The sequence below is a fragment of the Girardinichthys multiradiatus genome, chromosome 20 (assembly GCF_021462225.1).
Source record: "Girardinichthys multiradiatus isolate DD_20200921_A chromosome 20, DD_fGirMul_XY1, whole genome shotgun sequence".
Classification (NCBI taxonomy): domain Eukaryota; kingdom Metazoa; phylum Chordata; class Actinopteri; order Cyprinodontiformes; family Goodeidae; genus Girardinichthys; species Girardinichthys multiradiatus.
Genome location: NC_061812.1, coordinates 37,272,191 through 37,297,563, shown reverse-complemented (window position 1 = coordinate 37,297,563; position 25,373 = coordinate 37,272,191). Strand labels below are relative to the sequence as shown.

At 39.5% G+C, this 25,373-nt stretch overlaps 1 protein-coding gene across 1 annotated transcript; it reads right to left on the bottom strand.

Annotated features, from left to right (window-relative positions):
- Positions 1-518: 518 nt before the first annotated feature.
- Positions 519-23,769, bottom strand: LOC124856563 (interferon-induced GTP-binding protein Mx-like). The gene is made up of 12 exons (XM_047347106.1): positions 23,477-23,769; positions 16,654-16,791; positions 16,399-16,553; positions 16,055-16,193; positions 15,775-15,973; positions 15,603-15,681; positions 15,397-15,519; positions 15,180-15,321; positions 14,891-15,049; positions 3,780-3,856; positions 2,481-2,684; positions 519-1,122 (listed from the first exon to the last, which is right to left on the bottom strand). Exons 1-12 carry the CDS (start codon positions 23,661-23,663, stop codon positions 862-864), a joined length of 1,863 nt encoding a protein of 620 aa, XP_047203062.1. The 5' UTR covers positions 23,664-23,769; the 3' UTR covers positions 519-861.
- Between the last annotated feature and the right edge of the window lie 1,604 nt (positions 23,770-25,373).

Here is a 25,373-nt window from a genome sequence, read left to right as displayed (position 1 = left end):
AAAATGTCAATGCCGGCTTAAAATACTTCTTTGCATTTAACCTGAGCAGAGAAATTCTTGAATGCAGCTGCGATCAAATTGAGCCAAACAAAAAGAGAATTATAACAATAACTCTCAGGATTGTAGTTATTATTATTACAGAGTTACGGTACAAAGAATTGGCAAAAGGTTTCAGCATCAGTGAATCTGAAAAGAGATTGTTAAAAATTTTTTTGAATTCTTGAAGTTTCAAATTTGGCCATTTGTCTGTCTTTGATGTTTTGTGTTTGTTTTGTTGGAATGAATGTTTGTTTATATGTTGCATGACAATAATTCCATACTTGGCTCAGATTGTGTGCATTCTTGATTTTTCCTCTTTGAGAGAAGTTAAATTTCAGCTTTGTGAAACGACCTTGACACAGAGATGCAGCTGCCTGAAAACAAAGATAACACTTCTGCAAACAGCAGAAGCCTGTCTCTGCTGAGAGATGAAGATTGTAACTCCTACTACTACTTAAAAAAAGTAGTACAGCAAAAAATTAACGATTTCAGCCCTTCTTTATTTGCTTTATTTAATTCTACCCTTACATTGGAACAAAAGTTTCATATAACACAAAAGACGAGTTAAAAAAGCTAAAGGAAATACATTGAAAATAACTACTTGTTCTAGAATAAGGTCAAATCAGACACGCAAGCTTACTGAGCAAAAAACCTTATAAATATCACAATAAAAAAGGTTCCTTATACTTCTAAGAACATTCTGTTAAATTCTAAAAACAAAACATTTAGCCCCATGGAAAGCATGTTAACTGACCAAGCTTTTTTTAGCCAATTTATCTTAGAGAAACTTTTCAAGTCAAATTTCTCATTTCATGCAACATACTAGACTTGTGTTGTACTGAAGTCGTATATGTTCATGCTGAATTCACTTAGCAGAATGCGTGCCTTGGAGAGACGTTTGATGGAGTTGTGCAGGAGGATTCTGTGGTCTTTAATGCCTCCGTCCTCTTGCAGCAGCAGCTCCATTTTCTCCTTGTCTTGAAGCATCTGCAGCATCTCCCTCTGCAGCTGAACGGCAGACTCCTGCAGCATCTGGTACTGGATCACAAGGGGGATCTGGTCGGCCAGACGTTGACCAGCAATCTGTGGTATACAGAGAAAAAAGTAGTGGTGTACGATGTAGCTGTTAAATATCATAGGAGCATAGCATCCTGCTTCTTGGCCTGGGAGCTTGAACTTGCATAAGTGTCTCTTTGGAATTGTCTCAAGTGTTTTATGATTGTAAATTCTTCATGACATTCTGATCTGACAGACACTGGTCTTTTGGGATTGTAAAAAAAAAAAAAAAAGCATTTTAAAGTACTGGTATCAAATGGATTCTACTTGTTTTTAACAAGCATATTTCCTGATGCTTCAAACTACCAGACCTAATTCTATTCCAGGTATCTACACTGGGTCCTGACCAGGGCTTTTTCTAATGATCGGTATTCGAGGCCCTGACTAAACTCTACTTTTGTTGGTCTGCTGTCAGGTCAATTTTTTGTTGGTCTAACAAATGTGTTTTTCCTAACAATCTGGTTTTTTTTGTTTGTTTACCCTTTAAAATGATGTTCACAGTAAAAGAGAGATTGTGCTTGCTGTTGTATCTTCTGTCTTTTAGTGTAGAAGTGAGCTATTCATATCACAGCTACATTTTACGACGTTTCAAGCAAAGTTTTTAAAGCAGGACAACAACCTTTTCTGTACATTTTTTTCCTAATGATTCACTAAAACTGTGCTGAAATATGTTAGGAAAGAAATGATTAAATATTAATTATTAAGTGGAAGTAGTAAAAGTCTTAAGTTGCATGTGCCCAGCCATGAATATATTTTTAGAAAAAAAATAAAAATAAATCTTGCTATCAAGACATTATAGTAGCTTTCTTAACCAAGTTACCGCCTGTTGAAGCAGTATGTTAAGATTGTAATGCAGGAAAAGAACAGAGAAACAGAGAAGTGGAACACAATCACAATATTGATATAAATGTAATCCTCACAAAATGCAGTGTTATTTTACTGCATTTTAAAAGTACCAATTTTTCAAGTGAATACATTTAATTGACTTTCTTAAGTTTAATGTAGTATCTGAGTGGGGCGCAGTATGGGCAAATGCCCAATTTAATTCATCCCAAAGGTGTTCAAGAAGGTTGAGGTCAGGACTCTTTGCAGACCAGTCAAGTTTCTCCACACCAAACTTTATACATCTGCAACCATGGAAGTAATTGTAACACTGGAATTCAGTGATTTGGTGGTGTGACCCAATACCTTTGGCAATATAGTGTATCCAATCTTAGTAATCCTAACTAACCTAAATCAGGAAATGTTTAGTCTGAATTAATGTCAGACAGTGAGAAAAATCTCTATGTATCGTTGCGTACAGTGTATGTAAATGCCTGTTTTCAACAGTTAATAAAATGATATGTGTACCCATTAAATGAGCAGCAACCTTAAGTAAAACTCACTTGGTAATAAGACTGCAGATGTCTCATCATCTCCTTCAGGTTGGCCCCAGTATCATTAATTAAGCCTTCTTCTCTCTTCCTCTTCCCTAACTTCTTGCTGTATCTGCAGTCCTGAGTGTAAACAATCAGCTCCATCCTAAACTGGGTCTGCAGCATGGACTCTGCCAAGGCTTCCTTGTCGTTGGTGATGGTTTCGATCTTCATCTGAAACACATGTAAGATTTTCTGTAGATATGTTGTTCACTCATCTAGAAGGTAAAGTCAAAGAATAGAAATAATCCTAGTATCACCCCACCCTACACCCGTCAAAGTCACGTAAAGGTACTCATGTAGTCCACATCTAAAGTAACCCATCCTTGCTCAAAGTGCAAACAAACGGTAATTTGTTTTGTACACAGTAACATAAAGAAATACAAAGAAACTTGCTCATGTGGCCCCCACTCTCCATTCTCAATAGCTTTTTTTTCTTTTCACAAATTAGTTATTTATTATTTAACATGTTTGTTAGGTCTATATGGGCTTAGCTAGTTGTACTAGAGTTTACTGAAACTAAAACTTCCCTTTATACTGTCCTTTGGTGTTTCGTAGAACAAAACCGATTGGAAAAAAAACATTAAATGATTGTGATCAGCAATTGCCTAAATATTTGGTGAAATCAAATGCTTTGCTATGTTCAATAGTGAAAGTAATAGCATTTCCACACCCACAATCTGAAGGAATCTCAACGGATTGGGACTAAACAGCTTTGTAGCCTAAGGAAAACCACTGATTAGTAAGGCTAATCAGAAAAAAAAAGCGTTAGTTTGCAAGGGAGCATAAATATTGGAGTCTGGAGCAATGAAGGAAGGTCATATGGTGTGATGAGTCCAGATTTGACCTGTTCCACATTGATGGACGCATCAGGGTAAGAAAAGAGGCACATTAAGTGAGGCACCCATGGTGCCAAGTGCCTAATTTGCAAGCCTGTGGGGGCAGTGCTATGGTCTGGGGTTGCTGCTGTTGGTCAGTTCTAGGTTCAGCAACATTGTGTTCCCAAATAATGAGGTCAGCTGACTGAATACACTAATTGGCCTGGTCATTACATCAGTGAATTTCCCTTTTGGTACAGGCATATTCCAGTTTCAAGAGGAGAACTAAGTACAGGTGTATGGAGTGCATGTGCTTCATTTACTGCTTAATTGTTATACCAGCTTTTTTAAATTACCCAAATCTATCAAATACAATTTTTCTATTTACAATATTGTCTGAAAGTATTCTAAACTTTGATCTACAACACAAAAGAACAATGTAAGACAATACCTTAGCTGTTCTGATAAGGTTAGGCAGGCCAACCAAGCTCCTCTGGGCCAATACAAACAGCTCTTTCTTCACAAGTTCTAAAGAGACACAAACATAAAAGAATAACAGACATTAAGTTTTAAATTATATGCAATATCTGAGAAAATCCATGTACTAAATAAGACCATTACAACAATACCAATTTAATAAAGTGTGTTTAAAACTGAATTTTAGTAAGTTAAATTTCTGACTTTGCAAGACCTTTTAATTGTGATCAAAAGTATACAATTTTAAGCCAACATGAATCATGAAAAAATGTTAGAAAATAAAAAAATAAATTGATGTAACTTGAGTAATTTTAACTTTAACTCCTCCTGTATATGTCACAATCTGCCACTGTTAGGTTTTTGAGTTTGTGTTTTATTTATTTCCTTCTTCTCAGCCAGTGTCAGTGTTGTGTTTTGTTTACTGCCTGCTCAACCAGGTGCTTTTCTGTTCATTTAAGTATTAGATTCCTCCTGTTTAGGTGGTGTTGCTTCCTAGAGTTCTGTTAGGTGTATTTATTTATAGTTCCTTATAGATCTGGTCCCCCTTGTTTTTGTTCTGTAGTTTAATCATTGTTGTTTAGATGTTTTTCTGTTATCTCCCTGCAGTCATGTTAATCTTCATGTTAACCTTCCCTCAGTGCCTCTATCACAGCTGCTCCATATTACTTCTGATCAGCCTGTCTCCCAGTTCATTGGTTCATACTCCACTTCCCTCAGTATATTAGCTTCCTGGTTTTCATTGTTTCTCACTGGTTCTTCCGGTTAACAACCATGTATGTTACCCAGTCTGTTACCTGTTTTGCCACCCGGACCTGTCTTATATTTTATCAATAAACACTTCTCAACTCACCATGCAGCTCACTCGACATGATGTCTTTGGTCCTACTTTGAACCAACCAAATGTGAAAGTATACAGTAAGCTTCATGAAAGTTAAAGACAAGGGGTTTTAGCCGACTATTGAAATACACTTTTCTATGATGAAGGAGCTGGAGGTAACAGCAATTATTTGATTTTATTGCCTAAACACACTAAGCCGGTTTGACAAGCAGAATCCTTTCCACACGCTTTATTGCTGCCCTGCATCATGGAGCTTGTAGTTTTGTCACAGCATAGTCACATCAGAATTAAGCTGGAGTATAAGAGGAAATGGCTGCCGGTCATTTAAAAAAAAGATTTAATGGGGCAATGCATAGTGATTAACATGAGCAGAGGTTCAGGTGTGTGATGCTCTCACAGAAAACGACAACTGCCCAAAACTGCTTTTTCTAAATAGAACATTACTTACGCTTCCGCCTCTCTGCCTGCTTAGACGCTTTTCTCCTAAGCTCCCTGCTTGCTTGCATTCTTTTACTCCTAACTTTTTATCTCTTAGCCAAAATTACGGAAATATTGGACTAAAACTACTTCTTACCAGTGACTCCCAAGGATTATAGTTATTTTGATTTTTTTCCTAAAGGATTTTGATGTTTTTATAAACGAACCCGAAAGAAGAACATTTTGTCGCCAGCTAATCAGCAAAAGATGCCTCCCTTCACCATAGAAGACTTCGACAAACCTTTACAGAAATTGGCTGTTTTGGAGATGAAAATCCATCGACTAGAAGTGAATGTGGAGGTGAATATGGGGTACAGCGATGATTCAACTCTGCCTGTGATCCCAAACAGTGACAGTCAGCTCAACAACTCAGCCGGCAATCAAAACACTGAGAATAAACCTACTGGCATGTTTTAGGCGCGTGCCCAAAAAATCAAGGTAGACGACTCACTGGAAGATCTCACCAATTACATAAATTAGAATGGCCAGAATTACAGACAAATGTCCCCGTTTCCCCTGGGAAAAGGAGACTTCGACAGCGAGCTGCTATCACAACAACCGATAGGAGTGAGACAGCTGGAAATAATTCCCCTCCAAAACAGATTTGCCCCACTACAGAATGAAAACCAGGAAAATTATCCATCTTCTGAGAACAATAAAAGGTTTGAGAACAACCTTCATTCTAAACAGTCTTCTCCTAAGCTGCTAGAGAAAAAGCGCCCCACCAGACCAGGAACCCTAATAGTGGGCAACACAGCTGTGGATGGGATTAAAAACTTCTGCAACAAGAAAAACACAGAAGTTATTATTGGTACCAGTAACATGATCTCTGATATCTCAGAGAATATTCTGGCAAGAAAATGGATGACGTGGCTAAGAAAAAATCAGAAGGATTGAAGGAGGATTTAATTCGTCTGCTGAATAAAGTTGGAGGTTTTAATATCAAGGTGTTTCTCAGCGGACCCTTTGCACTGATTTTCTGTGGAGATGAGATTTTTTTGAGACTTCGGATGATCAATAAATGGTTGGAAAAAGCATGTGCTACTACATCTGTGAACTTCATCGACAACTTCAGTATTTTCTGGGAAAAAGACAACTCTTAGAGCAAGATGGTTTCTGTTTGAACAAGCCGGGAGCCAAAACAAACTTTTTCAGTGATTTTAATGAGCTTTTATCTGTGATTTGTGTTTATTATGACTGTTTAATTATTGTGGGAGACTTCAACATTCACATGGACAATCCTGAAGACAGAAGTGCAATAGATCTATGGTGACACTCTTAGAAATTTTGGTTTGACTCAACATGTTAAACAGCAAACGCACAAACAGGGACATATTTTGGACTTGATCATCACTAAGGGTCTAAACATTTCCAAGGTGTCTGTAACTGATGTTGCTCTATCTGACCTCGTTTCTGTTATTTTTGAAAGCATCATCTGCAATGACTCAGTTTGCCAAAGAGACATGATAGGAAAACACATCTTTAAGAACAGTGCTGCTGAAACCTTTAACCAGATTTACTCTTCTACCTCCACTTTGCCCTGTAACACTGTAGATGAACTGGTAGATAACTTTTGTTCTAAAATCTCGGACATCATTGATTCAATTGCTCCAATTAAAGTGAAAGTCGTTTCTGGGAAGAAAATGTCTCAATGGAGAAGTGCTCCACCAGTCAGAAGTGAAAAAAAGGATTGTTGAAAAGCTGAACGCAGGTGGAGAAAGACTGGACTCCAGGTTCACTATACAGGTCCTTCTCAAAATATTAGCATATTGTGATAAAGTTAATTATTTTCCATAATGTCATGATGGAAATTTAGCATTCATATATTTTAGATTCATTGCACACTAACTGAAATATTTCAGGTCTTTTATTGTCTTAATACGGATGATTTTGGCATACAGTTAATGAAAACCCAAAATTCCTATCTCACAAAATTAGCATATTTCTTCCGACCAATAAAAGAAAAGTGTTTTAATACCAAAAACGTCAACCTTCAAATAATCATGTACAGTTATGCACTCAATACTTGGTCGGGAATCCTTTTGCAGAAATTACTGCTTCAATGCGGCGTGGCATGGAGGCAATCAGCCTGTGGCACTGCTGAGGTCTTATGGAGGCCCAGGATGCTTCGATAGCGGCCTTTAGCTCATCCAGAGTGTTGGGTCTTGAGTCTCTCAACGTTCTCTTCACAATATCCCACAGATTCTCTATGGGGTTCAGGTCAGGAGAGTTGGCAGGCCAATTGAGCACAGGGATACCATGGTCAGTAAACCATTTACCAGTGGTTTTGGCACTGTGAGCAGGTGCCAGGTCGTGCTGAAAAATGAAATCTTCATCTCCATAAAGCTTTTCAGCAGATGGAAGCATGAAGTGCTCCAAAATCTCCTGATAGCTAGCTGCATTGACCCTGCCCTTGATAAAACATAGTTGACCAACACCAGCAGCTGACACGGCACCCCAGACCATCACTGACTGTGGGTACTTGACACTGGACTTCTGGCATTTTGGCATTTCCTTCTCCCCAGTCTTCCTCCAGACTCTGGCACCTTGATTTCCGAATGACATGCAGAATTTGCTTTCATCCGAAAAAAGTACTTTGGACCACTGAGCAACAGTCCAGTGCTGCTTCTCTGTAGCCCAGGTCAGGCACTTCTGCCGCTGTTTCTGGTTCAAAAGTGGCTTGACCTGGGGAATGTGGCACCTGTAGCCCATTTCCTGCACACGCCTGTGCACGGTGGCTCTGAATGTTTCTACTCCAGACTCAGTCCACTGCTTCCGCAGGTCCCCCAAGGTCTGGAATCGGCCCTTCTCCACAATCTTCCTCAGGGTCCGGTCACCTCTTCTCGTTGTGCAGCGTTTTCTGCCACACTTTTTCCTTCCCACAGACTTCCCACTGAGGTGCCTTGATACAGCAATCTGGGAACAGCCTATTCGTTCAGAAATTTCTTTCTGTGTCTTACCCTCTTGCTTGAGGGTGTCAATAGTGGCCTTCTGGACAGCAGTCAGGTCGGCAGTCTTACCCATGATTGGGGTTTTGAGTGATGAACCAGGCTGGGAGTTTTAAAGGCCTCAGGAATCTTTTGCAGGTGTTTAGAGTTAACTCGTTGATTCAGATGATTAGGTTCATAGCTCGTTTAGAGACCCTTTTAATGATATGCTAATTTTGTGAGATAGGAATTTTGGGTTTTCATGAGCTGTATGCCAAAATCATCCGTAATAAGACAATAAAAGACCTGAAATATTTCAGTTAGTGTGCAATGAATCTAAAATATATGAATGTTAAATTTTCATCATTACATCATGGAAAATAATGAACTTTATCACAATATGCTAATATTTTGAGAAGGACCTGTATTAGAGAGACTATACAGATATAACCTACAACTGAAAAATGCAAGAGAATCTTTCTTTTCTGAGATCATCAGCAAAAACATTAACAATGTTTGTGCATTATTTGCCATGGTCGACAGGTTAATAAACCCTCCTGTAACTGTAGCATCTGAACTTCACTCTACCAGGGCCTTCAATGAATTTGCTAAATTCTTTACTGAAAAAACCCAAAAGATCAGAAGGGCAGTCAGCACATCCACATCAACTCCAGTACCAATGCTGTCTCCAATAGAACTGATTTTGACAAAATTTCCCAATTTCACCAAATAAACTACAAAAACCTAGAAGAAATTGTACACCAACTAAGCTCTTCTTCTTGCTGTCTTTTACCCACAGCTTTCCTTAAGAAAGCTTTGCCTGTCATAACATCTGATTTAACACGAATAATAAACACATCCCTTTTGTCAGGTGTTTTCCCCCAGGCCCTAAAAACAGCAATTATCAAACCTCTATTGAAAAAGAGCAACTTGGACAAGCTGCTACTGCAGAACTACAGGCCTATATCAAACCTCCCCTTCATCAGTAAGATTATTGAAAAATATGTGTTTCAACAGTTAAACAACTTCCTAACAATGACCAACCGCTTCGATGTCTTCCAGTCAGGCTTCCGTGCTCACCACAGTACAGAGACTGCTCTTGTCAAGGTGTTCAATGACATCCGTATAAATGCAGACTGTGGAAGAACCACAGTGCTGGTATTATTGGACCTTAGTGCAGCATTCGACACTGTTGATCACTCCATTTTATTAGAGCGCCTGGAAAACTGGATTGGCCTTTCTGGTACAGCACTTGATTGGTTTAAATCCTACTTGAAGGACAGGTACTTTTCTGTGTCAGTAGGTAACTTTGCATCAGAGAACACAAAAATCACATGTGGTGTTCCCCAAGGGTCCATCTTAGGGCTCCTCCTATTCAATATGTACATGCTCCCCCTAACTCAGATTTTAATAAACAACAACGTAAGTTATCATAACTATGCAGACGACACACAGCTCGTCGTCTTACTTGTCATCTTCCGCTTTATCCGGGACCGGGTCGCGGGGGCAGCAGACTCAGCAGAGACACCCAGATGTCCCTCTCTCTAGACACCTCCTCCAGCTCCTCTGGGGGGAGCCCAAAGCATTCCCAGGCCAGCAGAGAGACATAGTCCCTCCAGCATGTCCTGGGCCGTCCCCTGGGCCTCCTCACAGTGGGACGTGCCTGGAACGGATGCCTCTTGCCCGAGGAAGGCGTCCAGGAGGCATCCAGTATAGATGCCCGAGCCTCCTCAACTGGCTCCTCTCGATGTGGAGGAGCAGCAGCTCTACTCCGAGCCACTCCCAGATGGCCGAGCTCCTCACCCTATCTCTGAGGGAGTGCCCGGCCATCCTACGGTGGAAGCTCATTTTAGCCGCTTGTATCCGGGATCTTGTTCTTTCGGTAATGACCCAAAGTTCATGGCCATAGGTGAGGGTAGGAATGTAGACCGACCGGTAAATCGAGAGCTTCGCTTTTCGGCTCAGCTTTCTCTTCACCACAACAGACCGGCACAGCGCCACCATTAGTGCGGCAGCCGCACCGATCCGTCTGTCGATCTCCTGCTCCATTCTTCCCTTACTCGTGAACAAGACCCCGAGATACTTAAACTCCTTTACTTGAGGCAGGAACTCCCCTCCAACCTGAAGAGGATATGCCACCCTTTTCCGGTCAAGAACCATGACCTCACGACACAGCTTTACATTACAATGTGACCAGGTGACTATGTACCCATTCAAGCGATTGTAAATGCTGAATCAAAACAAAACTGAAGTAATAATCTTTGGACAAAAGGAAGAGCGTTTAAAAGTTAGCACACAGCTTCAATTATTACAGCTAGAAACCAACAATCAGGCTCGAAACCTGGTTGTGGTGATGGACTCAGACCTGAACCTTCAGAGGCACACAAAGACAGTAACAAGATCGGCCCTCTATCACCTAAAGAACATCTCCAGGATTAAAGGACTAATGTCTCAGCAGGAAAAACTAATTCATGCATTCATCTTTAGTAGAATTGATTACTGCAACGGTGTCTTCACAGGTCTGCCTAAAAAGTCGATCGGACAGCTGCAGTTGATCCAATACGTTGCGGCCCGCGTCCTCACTAGAACTAAGAAATGGAGCACATCACCCCAGTTCTAGAGTCCTTATACTGTCTCCCTGTAGCTCAGAGAATAGACTTTAAAATACTTCTGTTAGTCAATAAATCACTGAATAACTTAGCACCAAAATGCATTACAGACTTGTTGTCAGTTTATCAACCACCCAGACCTCTCAGGTCATCTCGCTCAAATCTACTCTGCACACCCAGAACCAGAACCAAACATGGAGAACAGCTTTTTAGTTCTTATGCTCCACTAATCTGGAATAAACTCCCAGAAAACTGTAAAAGCGCTTCAAATCAAGATTAAAAACGTATTTGTTTAGAGTGGCCTTTGACTGTGCCATCTAAACATTATTAGTTAAGTTTTCAGTCCAACTTTCCTTTCATTTTCTTATCTATCATTCTATTCTCTTAATTTTTTTATTACCTTTATGTCACTGTAATGTTCTCTGCCTATTATGTTTCTTATTTTTATTTTTTTTCCTTCATGTGAAGCAATTTGAATTGTTTTGCAACTGAAATGTGCTACATAAATAAACTTACCTTGCCTTACAATCTCCTCTGCTCTGGGTGCCCACACTGTTTCTCAGATGGATGTATTCTTGCAGAGGAGGTGGAGCCATTCCATTGAGAATTTTAAATACCAACAAGATATCATGAAATTTTATCATTTTCTCCCAACTAAGAAAATTATATTTTTAATAGAATATAACAATAATGGAAGGAGTTTGTTTTTTTTTGTCTAGAGTTTTGACAGTTTTTTGGTAAACGTTTTCAGCAGGTATTAAAGTGGTTTCACAGGTTTGTGTCCAACTGGTCAAACAGTAGTGGATAGAATCATGGCACTTCTAAATTGAATTTAATTGTATTTGATAAATTATTTACTTGTGATTTGAATGTACGTTTAGAATCCATAACAATACCTAAAAATTTGTATTCCTGTGCCACTGTTAAGGTCTGCCCTGCCACTGTAACAGGCAGGTCTGGTTCTTTGTTTTTTGCTTAAAAAAAGTACACTCAAACCTTTTTCAAATTTTATCCAGATTTAGGTATAAACATGAATTGTTCAACCGGTTTAGAACAGATACCATTGCTGATGACTGTTCTTTAACATCTTAGACTTAGTTTTTGAATGTAAGTAGATGAATGTGTCATCTGCATACATTTGACATGTTGCAGATGGACATGCATCTGGTAGATCTTTGATATATAGGGGGAATAAGAAAGGGGCCAAGGGTTGATCCTTGTGGCACACCCATACAATTGATAATTACAGAGGAAGTATTGTTATTGACCCGAACACACTGCATTCTATATTTGATGCTTGAGTATCAACCTATGTGGTACCTTTAGCCCTCCATGATATTTCTTGTGTTGATCTCCTAGCGATTACCTGGCTTTATGCTAATCTCACCATTTTTCCAATGCTATCTCCCGAGCTGTCTCCTGGATCCTCTTCTCAGGTAAGCTTCCTGGATTCAGTGTTCGAAACTCCCTGAGCCGTACTTTCTTTATGTTTATGACTATTTACATTGTATGTAGATTCTCAATGAAGGCATCAAAACAGTCAACAACATCAAAACAGTCAAAACATATGCAATTATGTAGCAAACAAAAAATTGTAAAATATGTTTAAATATGTTAGATTTTAGAATCCTTAATGTAGCCGCCCTTTTCTGTAATGACTGAAATATTAACTTGTGACTGTCTCTCAATTAACCTCTGGGAAGTTCTTTCAAGACTCTTTAGAAAACCATTTGAGGTCACCACCTCATGAAGCTCATGGAGAGAATGCTAAGAGTGGCTATTTGGTAATAATCTAAAATATAAAAACTGTTTAGAGTTATTTCACACTTTTTGTTTACCACATTAATTCCATGTGTTTTCATTCACAGGTTTGTTGTCTCTGGTGAGAATCTCCAATTTAAATAGTCATAAAAATAAAGAGACCCATTAAGTGAGAAAGGTTTTCTAAAACCTTTGACCGGTAGTGTACGTCTTGTTAACATCTCAAACAATACAGACGTCTTTCTGTCTTGTTTGATTCAGCACTATCAATTTGTTTTTCTCCCAGAATGTACCAGAAAATATAACATATCAGCCTGCTACAGATGGACTTACGTCATTTAATGCAAAATCCAAAGATTACATTTTACTTTACTTATTGTGAACAAAAAATACCTGAAGTTATTTGACTACATGCCATGTTCCATGCAACAGGAATTGTGGTAATGTACTGTATAGTCAAATAATTCCCAGTGACAGTACCTGAGGACACTCGCTGTTCCACTTAATAGAGCAAAATGCAGATGTTTTTCTCAGCTTAAATCTAATCAATCATAAAGCAGGGTCATTAAAACTAACATCTTTAGTGTTGGTTTTATCTTGTATTGCGACAGCTGGAGATGCACCAATCAGAACTTTGTGGCCGATATCCAATATTCTATTTTCGTTAAGCTTTGACCTGTTGATAACAATTTTATTTTATTTTAACCAATTGTAATTCTTTTTTAAGAACAATAACAGAAAAGAAAAAAACAAAAACTCAAATATCTTTTTTAGCCACCTTGCTATGAGCATCTATTAATTACTTGTATGAGGAACAGAGGTGATGTTATGCCACATGTATACGAAGCAGTCACAGAAAAACTGGGTTTTATGACAAGAAAAAATAAGAACGGAGACAATATTTTAAATTGTCTTTAGCATCATTATGTTAGCGACCAGCGTGTCTAGCCTTACTAAAACTGTATTTAATAGAAAATGTAGATCCTCACCCTAACTCTACGTTCCAAAATGTTGCCACATGTCCAGCCTGCTCCATGACAGATGGATGTTTAAAAATCAAAGGATGAAAACGAGCAACTTGTACTCCGATCAGCCTTCCTGGTATCTGCTGAAAGGCTCATTTGCTCTTTCTCAATCTTAATGAACTGTAGATATGTCTCAACATGTTGTAGAAAAATATTTCCTTTTAAATAACGTCTTAGACATTTTGTTTTACCTCTAATTTCATTTTACTTATTAAGACCAATGTAGAGACTTTAGTTCACACTTTTATACCTTGTAGAATAGATTATTGTAATGGTCTGCTTTCTGTTCTTCCTAAAAGGACTACAGCTCCATTGCAGCTACTTCAGAGATCAGCTACAAGAATGCTGACGAGGACCAGAAAGCAAGCTCATATTACATTGATTTTAAAGTCTCTCCATTGGCTACCTGTCCTTCTATTTTTTGGTGTGCTTACTGGTATTTCAAACTCTTTATGTTCTTAGCCCATCCTATTTTTCACATTTGTTAATGTGGTACAGCCCTTCCAGGCCCCTGAAGTCTTCTGAAAAGGGTCTTCTGTTAATACCTCAACATACAGTGAGGTGTATTTTCTAATTGTGGCCCTCAACTGTTGATCAGCCTTCCTGAAGACCAGAGGGCAGCTCAGGGAGTTATTTTTCCAACCACAAACTAAAGATGCATCTATTCAGTCTGGCTTTTAGTTGACGTTTATAACTATTGAAAATCTCTTATTTTGATCATTTTATTTCAAATTTCAGCAACTTTTATTCATTTATATTTTGTCATTTTATTGTTGTTCAAATAACTAATAATCATAGCAAGTCCTGTTCTATGTTTTTACACAATATTGTTCTTTACACTTCTATATACATGGTCTTAACGAAAGTGTTTCTATAATTTTTATTTTAACGTTTTACCTTTCTCCTTACAACAAACATATCTCTAATGTTTCTTTGCTAAACTTATCTTTATGATTGTGTTTCCAAAGTTCCTCATTTTGTAAATGTAATACATTTCTCTCATTTTAATTCCTCATTGTGTTACTACCAATGATTACTTTTTTTATTTGTCTCTTTGCTAAATTTGATTATTTTGATGACTTCACTGTAGGTGTCTGTAGTAGGCAGATTTGTTTTAACCTCTGTAAAACACTTTGTGTCACACTTGACTGTATTAAACGTGCTCTATATATAAAGTTTGATTGATTGACTGATCAGTAATCCTGAAAAGAGCCAACACTGAGTGTCCTTCACTCAGAAACAGAGTCCATGTTGCAACATGTTGCTAGATGTGTTTATTATGGTGTGTTGGCTGATTGGAAAAACATTGGATTTTTGGGTTTCTGATAGGCCAGAATCCAGTCAGGGCAGATCAAGCTGAAAGCATCTGATTTCGGTCACTAGGCATTTTCATGGTGCATTTCCAGCGATGACCGTACTTACAGGAACATCACAAATAGACAGCATACCTGCCACCTCCTTGAGTTTCACAACAGCAGGCTCTTCCAGCTGCTTGATCTGCTCCTGCACCATGGCCTCAAACGTCTTGTAGTTGATGAAGCCTGGGAGCTCTTTCCCACGGTACTTGCGTTCATACAGAGCCACTTCCTTCTGAATATTCCAGTTGACTGCAGGAAAGTTCATAATAAAATCACTTCATGTAGTTTCTGGAACTGTAAAATCAGCAATAGTAAGAAAAATGCTTAAAATTGGCCAGGCCATATTTTAGGAACTTTTAAAAGCTTATAAATCACTTGCATGTTGTTCCAGAGGTATCAATAATTGTTTTCCAAACTGCAAACTTTTGTCTGAGCATGGAGAAGATCTTGGACTTGTATCCACATCTTATGTCCTCCCCTTTACTGAGATAAATAGCATCCTGTGTGAATGCTGTCACCCTCTAAGATGAGACAAAAAAATATCAGTTTTTGTAACACTTTTAGTTGCAACATGTAAAAATTGGCCATAAATTCACATCGATAAGGAAACCAAGTCTCTCTGTAGAATCAGACGGTGGTCCACAGCCCAATTTATCCAGCTTTGTCTGAGTCTCTTTCAGTTTAGTCACCATCTGCTCTTCCAGTTTAGGCAGGGATATCTGTAGATAAGATTGATAACTATTGGTTAAAATGTGTAAAGTCATCCAAAGACAGCTAACTTATTAAACTGAGAAATAGTGACCTGGATGTGATTCACTAGCTCCACTGTGAGTTTCTCTGCTAGTTTAGGGACACCGGCTAGGCCTTCATATAACAGAGTCCTTCAGGGCATATAAGAAAAGTAACGGTTCACATGTTATCCTGCAACCTGTCATCATGTTACTTTGTATAATTCTCAAAAAGAATATACTTACTGGAAATATGGATGATCATTAAAGAAGGCTTTCTCTCTCTCGATTGCTTCGGTAAGAGACAGATTCTCTAAAATTTCCTTCTGGCCCCTGCACTTGACGATCATGTAGCCCTTCTTCAGAGGGATGACTTTATTGTGGACTGTTTTCAATGTCGTATCCTCTGTGCCTTTATCCACCAAGTCAGGCTTAGTCAGGATACCTGAGTGACAGGGGAATACCTAAGTGCTGAGGTGCTTTTTTACGAGCTGTTGGGGCATTTTGAAAAATTATTTCTTTTTACCTAGAGTCCTCTCTCCAATGGGATCAACCTGTTTTGCCATTTGTAAAGCCTCTGTGGTCGCTATGTCCACGTTGGATGGAACCACCACCAGACTGATGGTTTCTTGTTTTCTGATGAACTTCTCGATGAGTCTCTTTATCTGAAATTTCCAATTTAAATAATCTAAATAATATTTTAAATGGTGACTACTTGTGTTTTGACATGCCTGCATTATGGAAACCCAGCTAATCATTAAACCTCTAGCAAATATGCAGGAACCCATACTCTGCCAACAATCTAAACCCTTTCCTCAGATCAACTTTCTATAAATACGCTGCCCCTGAGGAAACACAGAAGAGATTGACCTGATCACCGATTCTCTCGTGTTGTCCCTCCACGGCCACCCTGGCGATGCCAGGAAGGTCGATAAGAGTCAGGTCCGGAACATCCGGGGAAGCAATTTCCAGAGTGATGAGTTCATCACTGATCCCACTACCCTCTCCAGCCATTTTATTCTGTGCTGGAGAGCGAGAAAACAGTGGATGTTGTCATTAGTAAAGTCTACAATATCTCAGGATCTCATTTTCAGCAATAAATTCATAAACACTGCAGCGTTGTACCTTCTCTGATTTTTTTCTCCACAGTTGCAGGATCATCTAGCTTCTCCTCATGTTCTTGGTAACTGATCTTTCCGTACCACTCCTGCCCTTCTTTCCTTCTCTTCATCTTCAGCTCGAGAGGGCATCTTGTAACAATGCCTGGATAAGTGATGTCAGCATGAAGAGTAAGGTAACATTTTAACTATTATTCAGAGTACTCAATGAATGGTGTAGTTAACAGCTGGTTGTGTCATATCACAGAACTTCACTGAACAGAACTGGAAAGTGTGTCTATCGGTTCTAGGCATACATGAGGGGACAGGCAGAAATGTGAAGGGGGCATCATCATGCCTATACATTGTGCTCCAGCATGTTTATTGTTGTTGTTGATTAGTGTTTTCTTTATGGGATTGGGGTAAAATGTTTAGTGCTGTACAATTTGCCAGACTAGACTAGTTTCCACCCAGTTGGGCTATGTTGGGCTGGATCTGGCGTTGCCACCAGCACCAGATCCCAGTTGGATCTGTTCATGCAAAGACATTTTTGGAGGCAGGTGCTAAAGCCAAAAAAGGGCATGCCAAATTTATTTAGAAATTAGAATAAAAAAACTGATATATTTATGCTTTCATAGCCTTGCTTTTCTTGGCATAATGCTGCAAAATTAGTAAATAAAATAAATCAATGTTCTGTTATGCATCGTAATCAAAAGAGACTCACTGAATCAGGTGAGAAAACAGTTTTTCATATGTGCCCAAAGAGCAGAGCAGTTTGTATCCATATTCCTCAACCCAGTCACCGACTGTAAAAGGTTAATTTAGATGTGACATTAAAATAGGTGACAGGGCTGAACAGGTCGGGTTAATTGTTATAAGAGGAGATGGCGAACCACTTGAAAAAAGTCACAGACATCAGAGACACATTTCAACAACAATATCCCGAAGTGTTTAAGGGAGTGGGAAAACTGAACACCAAACATATTAGCCTGTACATAGATCCAAATGTGAAACCCGTGGCACAGTGCTTAGGTGCATTCCATATCAGCTCAGGGAAGCAGTGGAAAAGAAAATCCAAGAACTGAGTGACATGGATATAAAAGAACGTGTGGAGGGACCCACCCTATGGGTGAATCCAGTTGTGGTACTCCCAAAACGTTATAAAGATATTAGACTGTGTTTGGACATGAAAAAGACCAATGAGGCCATAGTGAGATCAAGGTACCCCATTCCAACAGTGAATGAAATACTCCAAGGCATGAATGGCTCAACAGTCTTCAGCAAATTAGATCTCAGGTAGGGGTATCATCAGCTGGTATTAACTCCAGAATCTAGAGAGATCACCACATTTGCAGTACACAATGGAGTATTTAGGTATAAGAGACTAATGTTCGGTGTCGTCAGCTAGTGAGCAATGCAAACAGCAGATAGCAAAAGCATTGATGGAGTTGAGAACATTTCAGATGACGTAATAATTCATGCACCGGACCAGGACAGACATGACAAACACCTGTTTGCTGTCATGAAACGGTTATCTGAATGTGGGCTGACCTTAAACTCAGAAAAATGTCAGTGTAATATGGACGGGCTTTTATTCATGGAAATACTGCTGACACAAAACAGCATTGGCCCCACAGAGGAAAGAGTGAGAGTGGTAGCAGAAGCTAGAGAGCCAAATAATGCTGCAGAGGTGAGAAGCTTTCTTGGACTGGTAGGTTTTAGCAGCAGATTCATACCACAGTTTGTAACGTTCTCTGAGCCACTGAGGCACTTGACTCGAAAAGAGACAGCGTTTAAATTCGGAACAGAGCAGAAACAGCTATTTCGAGCTTTGAAAAATTAGTTGGCTAAACCAGGTACCTTAGTGTATTTTGTCAAAGATGCTCCAACTAAAATAATGGCAATGCAAGCCCTGTGGGTCTGCGTGCAGTTCTAGTGCAAAAACAGAAGGGGTGGGGAGGTACCAGTGTGCTATGTGAGTCGTAGCCTGATTGATTGTGAGAGGAGATATTCACAAACAGAGAAGGAAGCCTTAGCCCTGTTGTTAACGTGTGAAAGACTTCCCTATGTATATGGCAGGAAGTTATATACAGTTCACGATCCAAACAATGTGCACGCATAGAAAGATGGGTTCAAAGATTACAACCTTATGACTATCGGGTGGTGCATATTTCAGGGAAACAAAACATTGCAAACTCCCTATCAAGGTTACTCCCAGAGAAGACACAAAAAGAGGTTCATAGACATGAGTCAGAGGAGTATGTGAGGTTTATTGGAGTAAATGCAACACCTAAAGCGCTCACAACTAGGAATGTAGAAGTGTCTGCCTAGAGCTTTGGAAGTGGGTAAAGCAATAGAAAGTGGTCATTCTGAAAAGTGTTAATCATATGCACTCATTGCAAATGAACTGCGTGTAATAGAATGTTTAGTTTTACGTGGAAGTCTCATAGCATTACCAGAAAAATTAAGAGTAAAGGCAATAGCACTGGCTCATGAAGGACACTTGGAAATAGTTGGGACAAAACAACATCTTAGAACGAATGTGTGGTGGCCTGGCATGGATAAAGCGATAGAAAAATATTGCAAAGCATGTCATGGGTGTCAGATTGTAGCCAGACCCAATCCACCTGAGCCACTGAGAAACACAGCCTTACCAGATGGTCCCTGGCAGGATGTTGCTGTAGACCTACTAGGACCACTGCCAACAAACCACTCCATTTTGCTAGTAGTAGATTATTACAGTTGTTACTATGAGTATGAAGTGTTGACATCCACAATTACAGAAAAGATCCTCGACTGTCTGGAAACAGTATTTAGTAGACATGGAGTACCAGTTTCCTGCAAATCTGATAATAGTTCTCAGCTCCGATCGGATTTATTCAGACTATTGTGAAACAAATGTGATCGAACATGTGAAAACAACACCAAAATTGGCGCAAGCCAATGGCGAAGTGGAGCACTAGAATGCATCCCTGATGAAAAGAATCAGGATTGCTCATGCAGAGGGACTTGACTGGAAGCGAGAACTGAGAAAATATGTGACAGTATATCGGAGTATTGAACATCCTACTACGGGAAAAAGTCCAGCAGAACTTCTGTTTAACCAAAAAATAAGAGGAAAGTTACCAGATATCCGTGATTTCAGAATAGCAGCTGTTGGAGTCATCCATTTTGGTCGCACAGTTGAACATGCGCAGCTCAACAGACATCGCTGCTCTGACATCACCCAGGCTTGTAAAACCCGCAGGAAATAAAGTTTTGTTGCCATTTCCAGCGTGTCTCACGGGACGACGCAATGGAGGCGCATATCTGGAGAGACAAAATCTTGCAGGCGAACTTTTGCTCCACAAGGCCATTCCCAGAAGAGCTTGAAAGCTGGAAATCTGTCTGATACAAGAAGGCCAGAAGATTCTGATTGAAGACCACGCCGACACCCGGCGCAGGTGAAAACCCACAGAGGTTTTATTTCTTAGGAGATGAGTTTCCTCCGGGTTGCTTCAGTCGACTAAACGGTTCTTCATATTTTCCCCTCCTGGACGGATGAGAAGTTTACCGTTTTTTTCTTGAGTTGATCACGGACGCATGATCCACCTCCCTCGTTTTTCTTCAGACTTGATCCATCCTCAAGTAGTGGAGAGAATAAATCAACGTTGGTGTAACTACAGTTGTAACTAACACTCTCCCAGTCAGGGAGGAAGCAACACCATCGTCTGGTGGCCATTGAGTGAATTGCGGTTGCAACAGAATTTTCTCCGCTGCAGACAACTTGTCAACTTGAGCTAAAATCAAGTTATTAATCTTTCATTGCCACTTCTGCTCTGAAATTTATACATTTTTGCTGGGTTTTTTTTGTGTGTGTGAAGCATGTTTGACCAGACTTGTATAACTAACTTTAGTTGTCTAACTTGGTAGGTCCTGCCAGAAAGTAAATAACCCATAGTATGCATCACTAACATTCATTTGAAGCTAAGAATAGCGTTGAATGTTTACTTTCGTTTATCTCACTTTCCAAAATTTTATTTGAAATTGGGTTTTGCTTATTTCAATTTTTTTGTGTTTGCTTGATTTTGTTTTTCCATTAAAGCATATACTTGGGTAACCCACAGTTTGAACAGTCAAACCTGTGTGCCCATTTTAAGCAAAACCCATACACCTGCAAGATATATGTATATATATATATATATAATATATATATATATATATATACATAATGTTCAACTTCACTTTCATGTTCATCAAACCAGTCTTGCTGTGTGTATTGGTGCATTGCCATCCTGATACACGGCACCGCCTTCAGGATACAATGTTTGAACCATTGGATGCCCATGGACCTCAAGAATGGTTCGATAGTCCTTGGCTGTGACGCGCCCATCTAGCACAAGTATTGGGCCAAGGGAATGCCATGATATGGCAGCCCAAATCATCACTGATCCACCCCCATGCTTCACTCTGGGCATGCAACAGTCTGGGTGGTACGCTTCTTTGGGGCTTCTCCACACCGTAACTCTCCCGGATGTGGGGAAAACAGTAAAGGTGGACTCATCAGAAAACAATACATGTTTCACATTGTCCACAGCCCAAGATTTGCGCTCCTTGCACCATTGAAACCGACGTTTGGCATTGGCACGAGTGACCAAAGGTTTGGCTATAGCAGCCCGGCCGTTTATATTGACACTGTAGAACTCCCAACGGACAGTTCTGGCGGAAACAGGAGAGTTGAGGTGCACATTTAATTCTGCCGTGATTTGGGCAGCCGTGGTTTTATGTTTTTTGGATACAATCTGGGTTAGCACCCGAACATCCCTTTCAGACAGCTTCCTCTTGCGTCCACAGTTAATCCTGTTGGATGTGGTTCGTCCTTCTTGGTGGTATGCTGACATTACCCTGGATACCGTGGCTCTTGATACATCACAAAGACTTGTTGTCTTGGTCACAGGTGTGCCAGCAAGATGTGCACCAACAATTTGTCCTCTTTTGAACTCTGGTATGTCACCCATAATGTTGTGTGCATTTTGATATTTTGCGCAAAACTGTGCTCTTACCCTGTTAATTGAACCTTCACACTCTGCTCTTACTGGTGCAATGTGCAATCAATGAAGACTGGCTACCAGTCTGGTCCAATTTAGCCATGAAACCTCCCACACTAAAATGACAGGTCTTTCAGTTTCATTGTCCAACCCCTGTATGTCTGAGTGCTTAGTCTGTTTGTGTTACTGCTAATTGATTTTAGCTGTCATTCATAACTGAACAGTTTGGTCTGTTTGTGTTACTACTAATTGTTACTCCTGGTAAGTTTAACGGTCGTTCATAGCTGAACAGCTTTGTTTGTTTTGGGTTGTCATTGCATTGTCATTGTGCATTTTGGCTGATATGGATAAAATTTCCCAGGCTGCTGCTGGAGCTGTGAGTCAGGAGGACTCCACAGGAATGCAGGCACAGGAAGCAATTGGAGCTTTGATTTTATTGTCATCAGAGAAGCGTAAAGGTCTTAATGATTATAGCATTGAGCAATGTGAAGCAAGGATTCAGGAGTTGCTCCAGGTCATTAAGAACGCACCAAAAGAGAGACAGGTGACCGATGTGTTAGGACAGCTCAATCTTTTATATCAGCCAAGGGTCCGGTTGGAAGTTGACCAGTGTGTTAATCTGCAGTTTATGCTGAATAATACTTTCCAGACAGCAGATGCCACTAGGTGTGAACTGTTAGAAGTGGAAGAGAAATTGGAAGCAGTTGAGTTGAGAGCCAGAAGGTTGGAGGTAGCTGAGCATAGCCTGAACACACCCCCATCCCCATAGAGAGAAAGGAGAAATAAACAAACAAGCAGAGACAGATACTCGAATGCCACAAGAGAGATCTCAGGGACTGGAAGTGTCAATAGAGACTGGACCCCTGAGGGTTAAAAAGACACCTCAGAGACTCACTGATTTTTTGTTGAAGTGACACAATAAAATGTATAAGGTCACTGGAATGTTCATAGCTGTATGGAAAATGTGCGATATGTTGTTGACTAGTTGATTTTGTGCTAAGAAGATGGTAGCATGAAAACAGTGATACATATATGTTAGTACAACAGAAGGAAGCAGATTTGGCTCTAAGGAAAAGAGGGATGTCATGTATTGGCTATGTGAAGATGTAGGACGTGGAGGGGAAAGGAAGAGATAGGAAGAATAGTAACAGGTGCGAGTTGCACGGTGTATTCAATAAAAGTGTTGATTCAATTCAGAGTGTCATGTCTGATTAAATAGCAGTGAGGTGGACACACAACAGACATCATTGGAAAGCTTAGACTCCACTTTTTCAGAATCTGTAAATAACTCAAAATAACTCCAGGTTAGACTTCTTCATGGTTATCTACAGCCTGTCACAAATATTAAAACATACATATAAATAAATACATTTAAAAATAAGTCATTAATAAATAAAGTTCAAAATTGTGATAGATAATAAATAAGGTAATGATTACAAAGGTGAATAAATAAAGAAGCTAATTACATTAGGATATGTAAATTTCTGTCTCAGTGAATAATTTAACTACTGGTTACATTTATTTACTGCATGTTATGTGTATTTAATTGTATGCTTGTTTATTTATTGAGCATTTATTTATTTATGGATATATTCTTAATTATGGCAGGATTGGTCTTCCATATAATGGTCCATAAGAGGTTAATATACTCGCAGTTCCAAAGATATCCCCCTTTTACTTCTACATCACATTTTGTCCTTAGGTCCAATCAAAGTGACTTTCTTAAAGTCTTAAATTATTTAATGGAGTCAATTGTGTCACTTGAACCACTTAATCATACCCATATCTACAGAATGTTTTCATGAGCATCTTTTAATCACTCACCGCTTCCTCTTGGCAGAGCCACCCCTGACAGCGCCTCCAGCACCGAGCTCTTCCCCGAGCTCTGGTCTCCTATCACTGCGATGGCAGGCAGATCCAAGTCCTTCTCCACTCCCAGGGAGCGAAGGGAGTCAATCAGGTCGATGCAGGGACGCACCTTCTCCTCATACTGCTGGTTCAGAGAATTCATTATGTGCGCGCTTGTCTTCCTAAAATATAAATGTAAAGACGATGGCGATGGGGAAAGTGTTGCTCGTTGTCAAGCTGACGTTTATCAGGAAAAAGGACCAGCTGTAAGATAGGTTTCTGTTTCCCAGATAGGTTTCGTTTCAGGTTAGGTTTTGTTTCCTGGTACCCTGTTGTAGTTTGGTACAGTGTTCATGACATTTCTTTTTCTGGTTTCATTTTGTTCACGAATACATCTATCCAAAATTTACCAGGGTGTTTAGCGCCCACTAGACTGAATATGGTTTCTTATCTGACATTATTCGCAATTATTCATTATTATTTCTGTTATAGAAGACCGGTATGCATTAAAATACAATACAACAATGTGAAAGAAGAATCTATTAAAAAAAAAACTAGGTTTTTATTTACATTCTAAAAAAAGGTATCTCGAAAATTCTCTATAGCTACCTTATAGAAAACTCTTCATCGGCATTACAGCAACAAAATCCTTCTTATTTCTGCTTATGACTGACATAAATAGGGCTGAAAGATTTTGAGAAAACATGCAATTGCGCTAGTTGTATATTTTGGTGACGATGATGTTATAAAATGCGATCAACCAACATCCACCACCCCTGACCCGCCCTTGATATCCCCACCCATTATCTGAGTTGAAAAGAGTGCAAGTCTGTGCAACTGGACTAATATATTAATCTCATAGTTTTCCAAGTATTGCATCCAAGGAGCCCTTTGCAATTACAATATTGTGATGATTGAGATTCGATAAATTGTAAAGCTCAAATCATAAATTTTTTTTTTGCTGACTGGGCTTTGTCGGGGAAATTGGTTTAGTGGAAGGAGTGGTTCGCCCAGGGCGTAATTCATGCAAGAACCACAAACACTGTCTCTGATGCGGGTTTTATTATATCATATCATAGCTGACTCTTAGACTGACTTACCCCTCCTGCGTACTCCTCAGATTGTGCAGAGACGTTTTTTTTATACTAGTGTTTAGAAAATTAAGCCAATTTGCGTCATTTCAGCGGCTTTTGTGTGTATGTGGATGACTCCACCTGCTGGTCACGCACAGTATTGTCCCCATCTTCAGTTCTCTTTTTTGCACACATGGGCACATGTTTTTAGTGCAATCTCTATCTCAGTTCTTGATATCTCTCTAAGGTGACAATGGAGGCTGGTTTTGTAATGGAAGTGAAACACATTTTTTTTATCAAAAATACAAATTCCTCATTTATTTCAGTCAATTTAGTTAGTTCAGTTTCCCAGCTCAAAAGTGACAGCTTTATAGTCACCTGGACACCTCTTATCATTACAAAAAAATTTCTGTGTAATTTGTGTTCTCCTTTGTGTAGATTTTGTTGTCTAATCTGTTTTATTTTTAGGGATATTATTAGGTTTTCAGATAAAAAAACTGTAAATATATTCTTTGGTTTAGGAACGAAGCCCATTCCTAAAATGTCTGTGAAACATCCTGTTTGCAGTTTGTCATAGTCCCCGTAGGGGACACAGCAAGCACAGGGAAGAAGACCAAATTTGAACTTTCTGGCCTTATGCCAAATATTATGCTTCACCCTGAACACACCATCTCCTTGAGTGAAACTATTCATATCCCCAAAGCATGGTTACAGCACCATGCTTTGGGGTTACTGTGTAGTCATAACAAAATACAATGATATTTGTGGTTATAGCATATGAAAATGTCAAAAACTTTAAA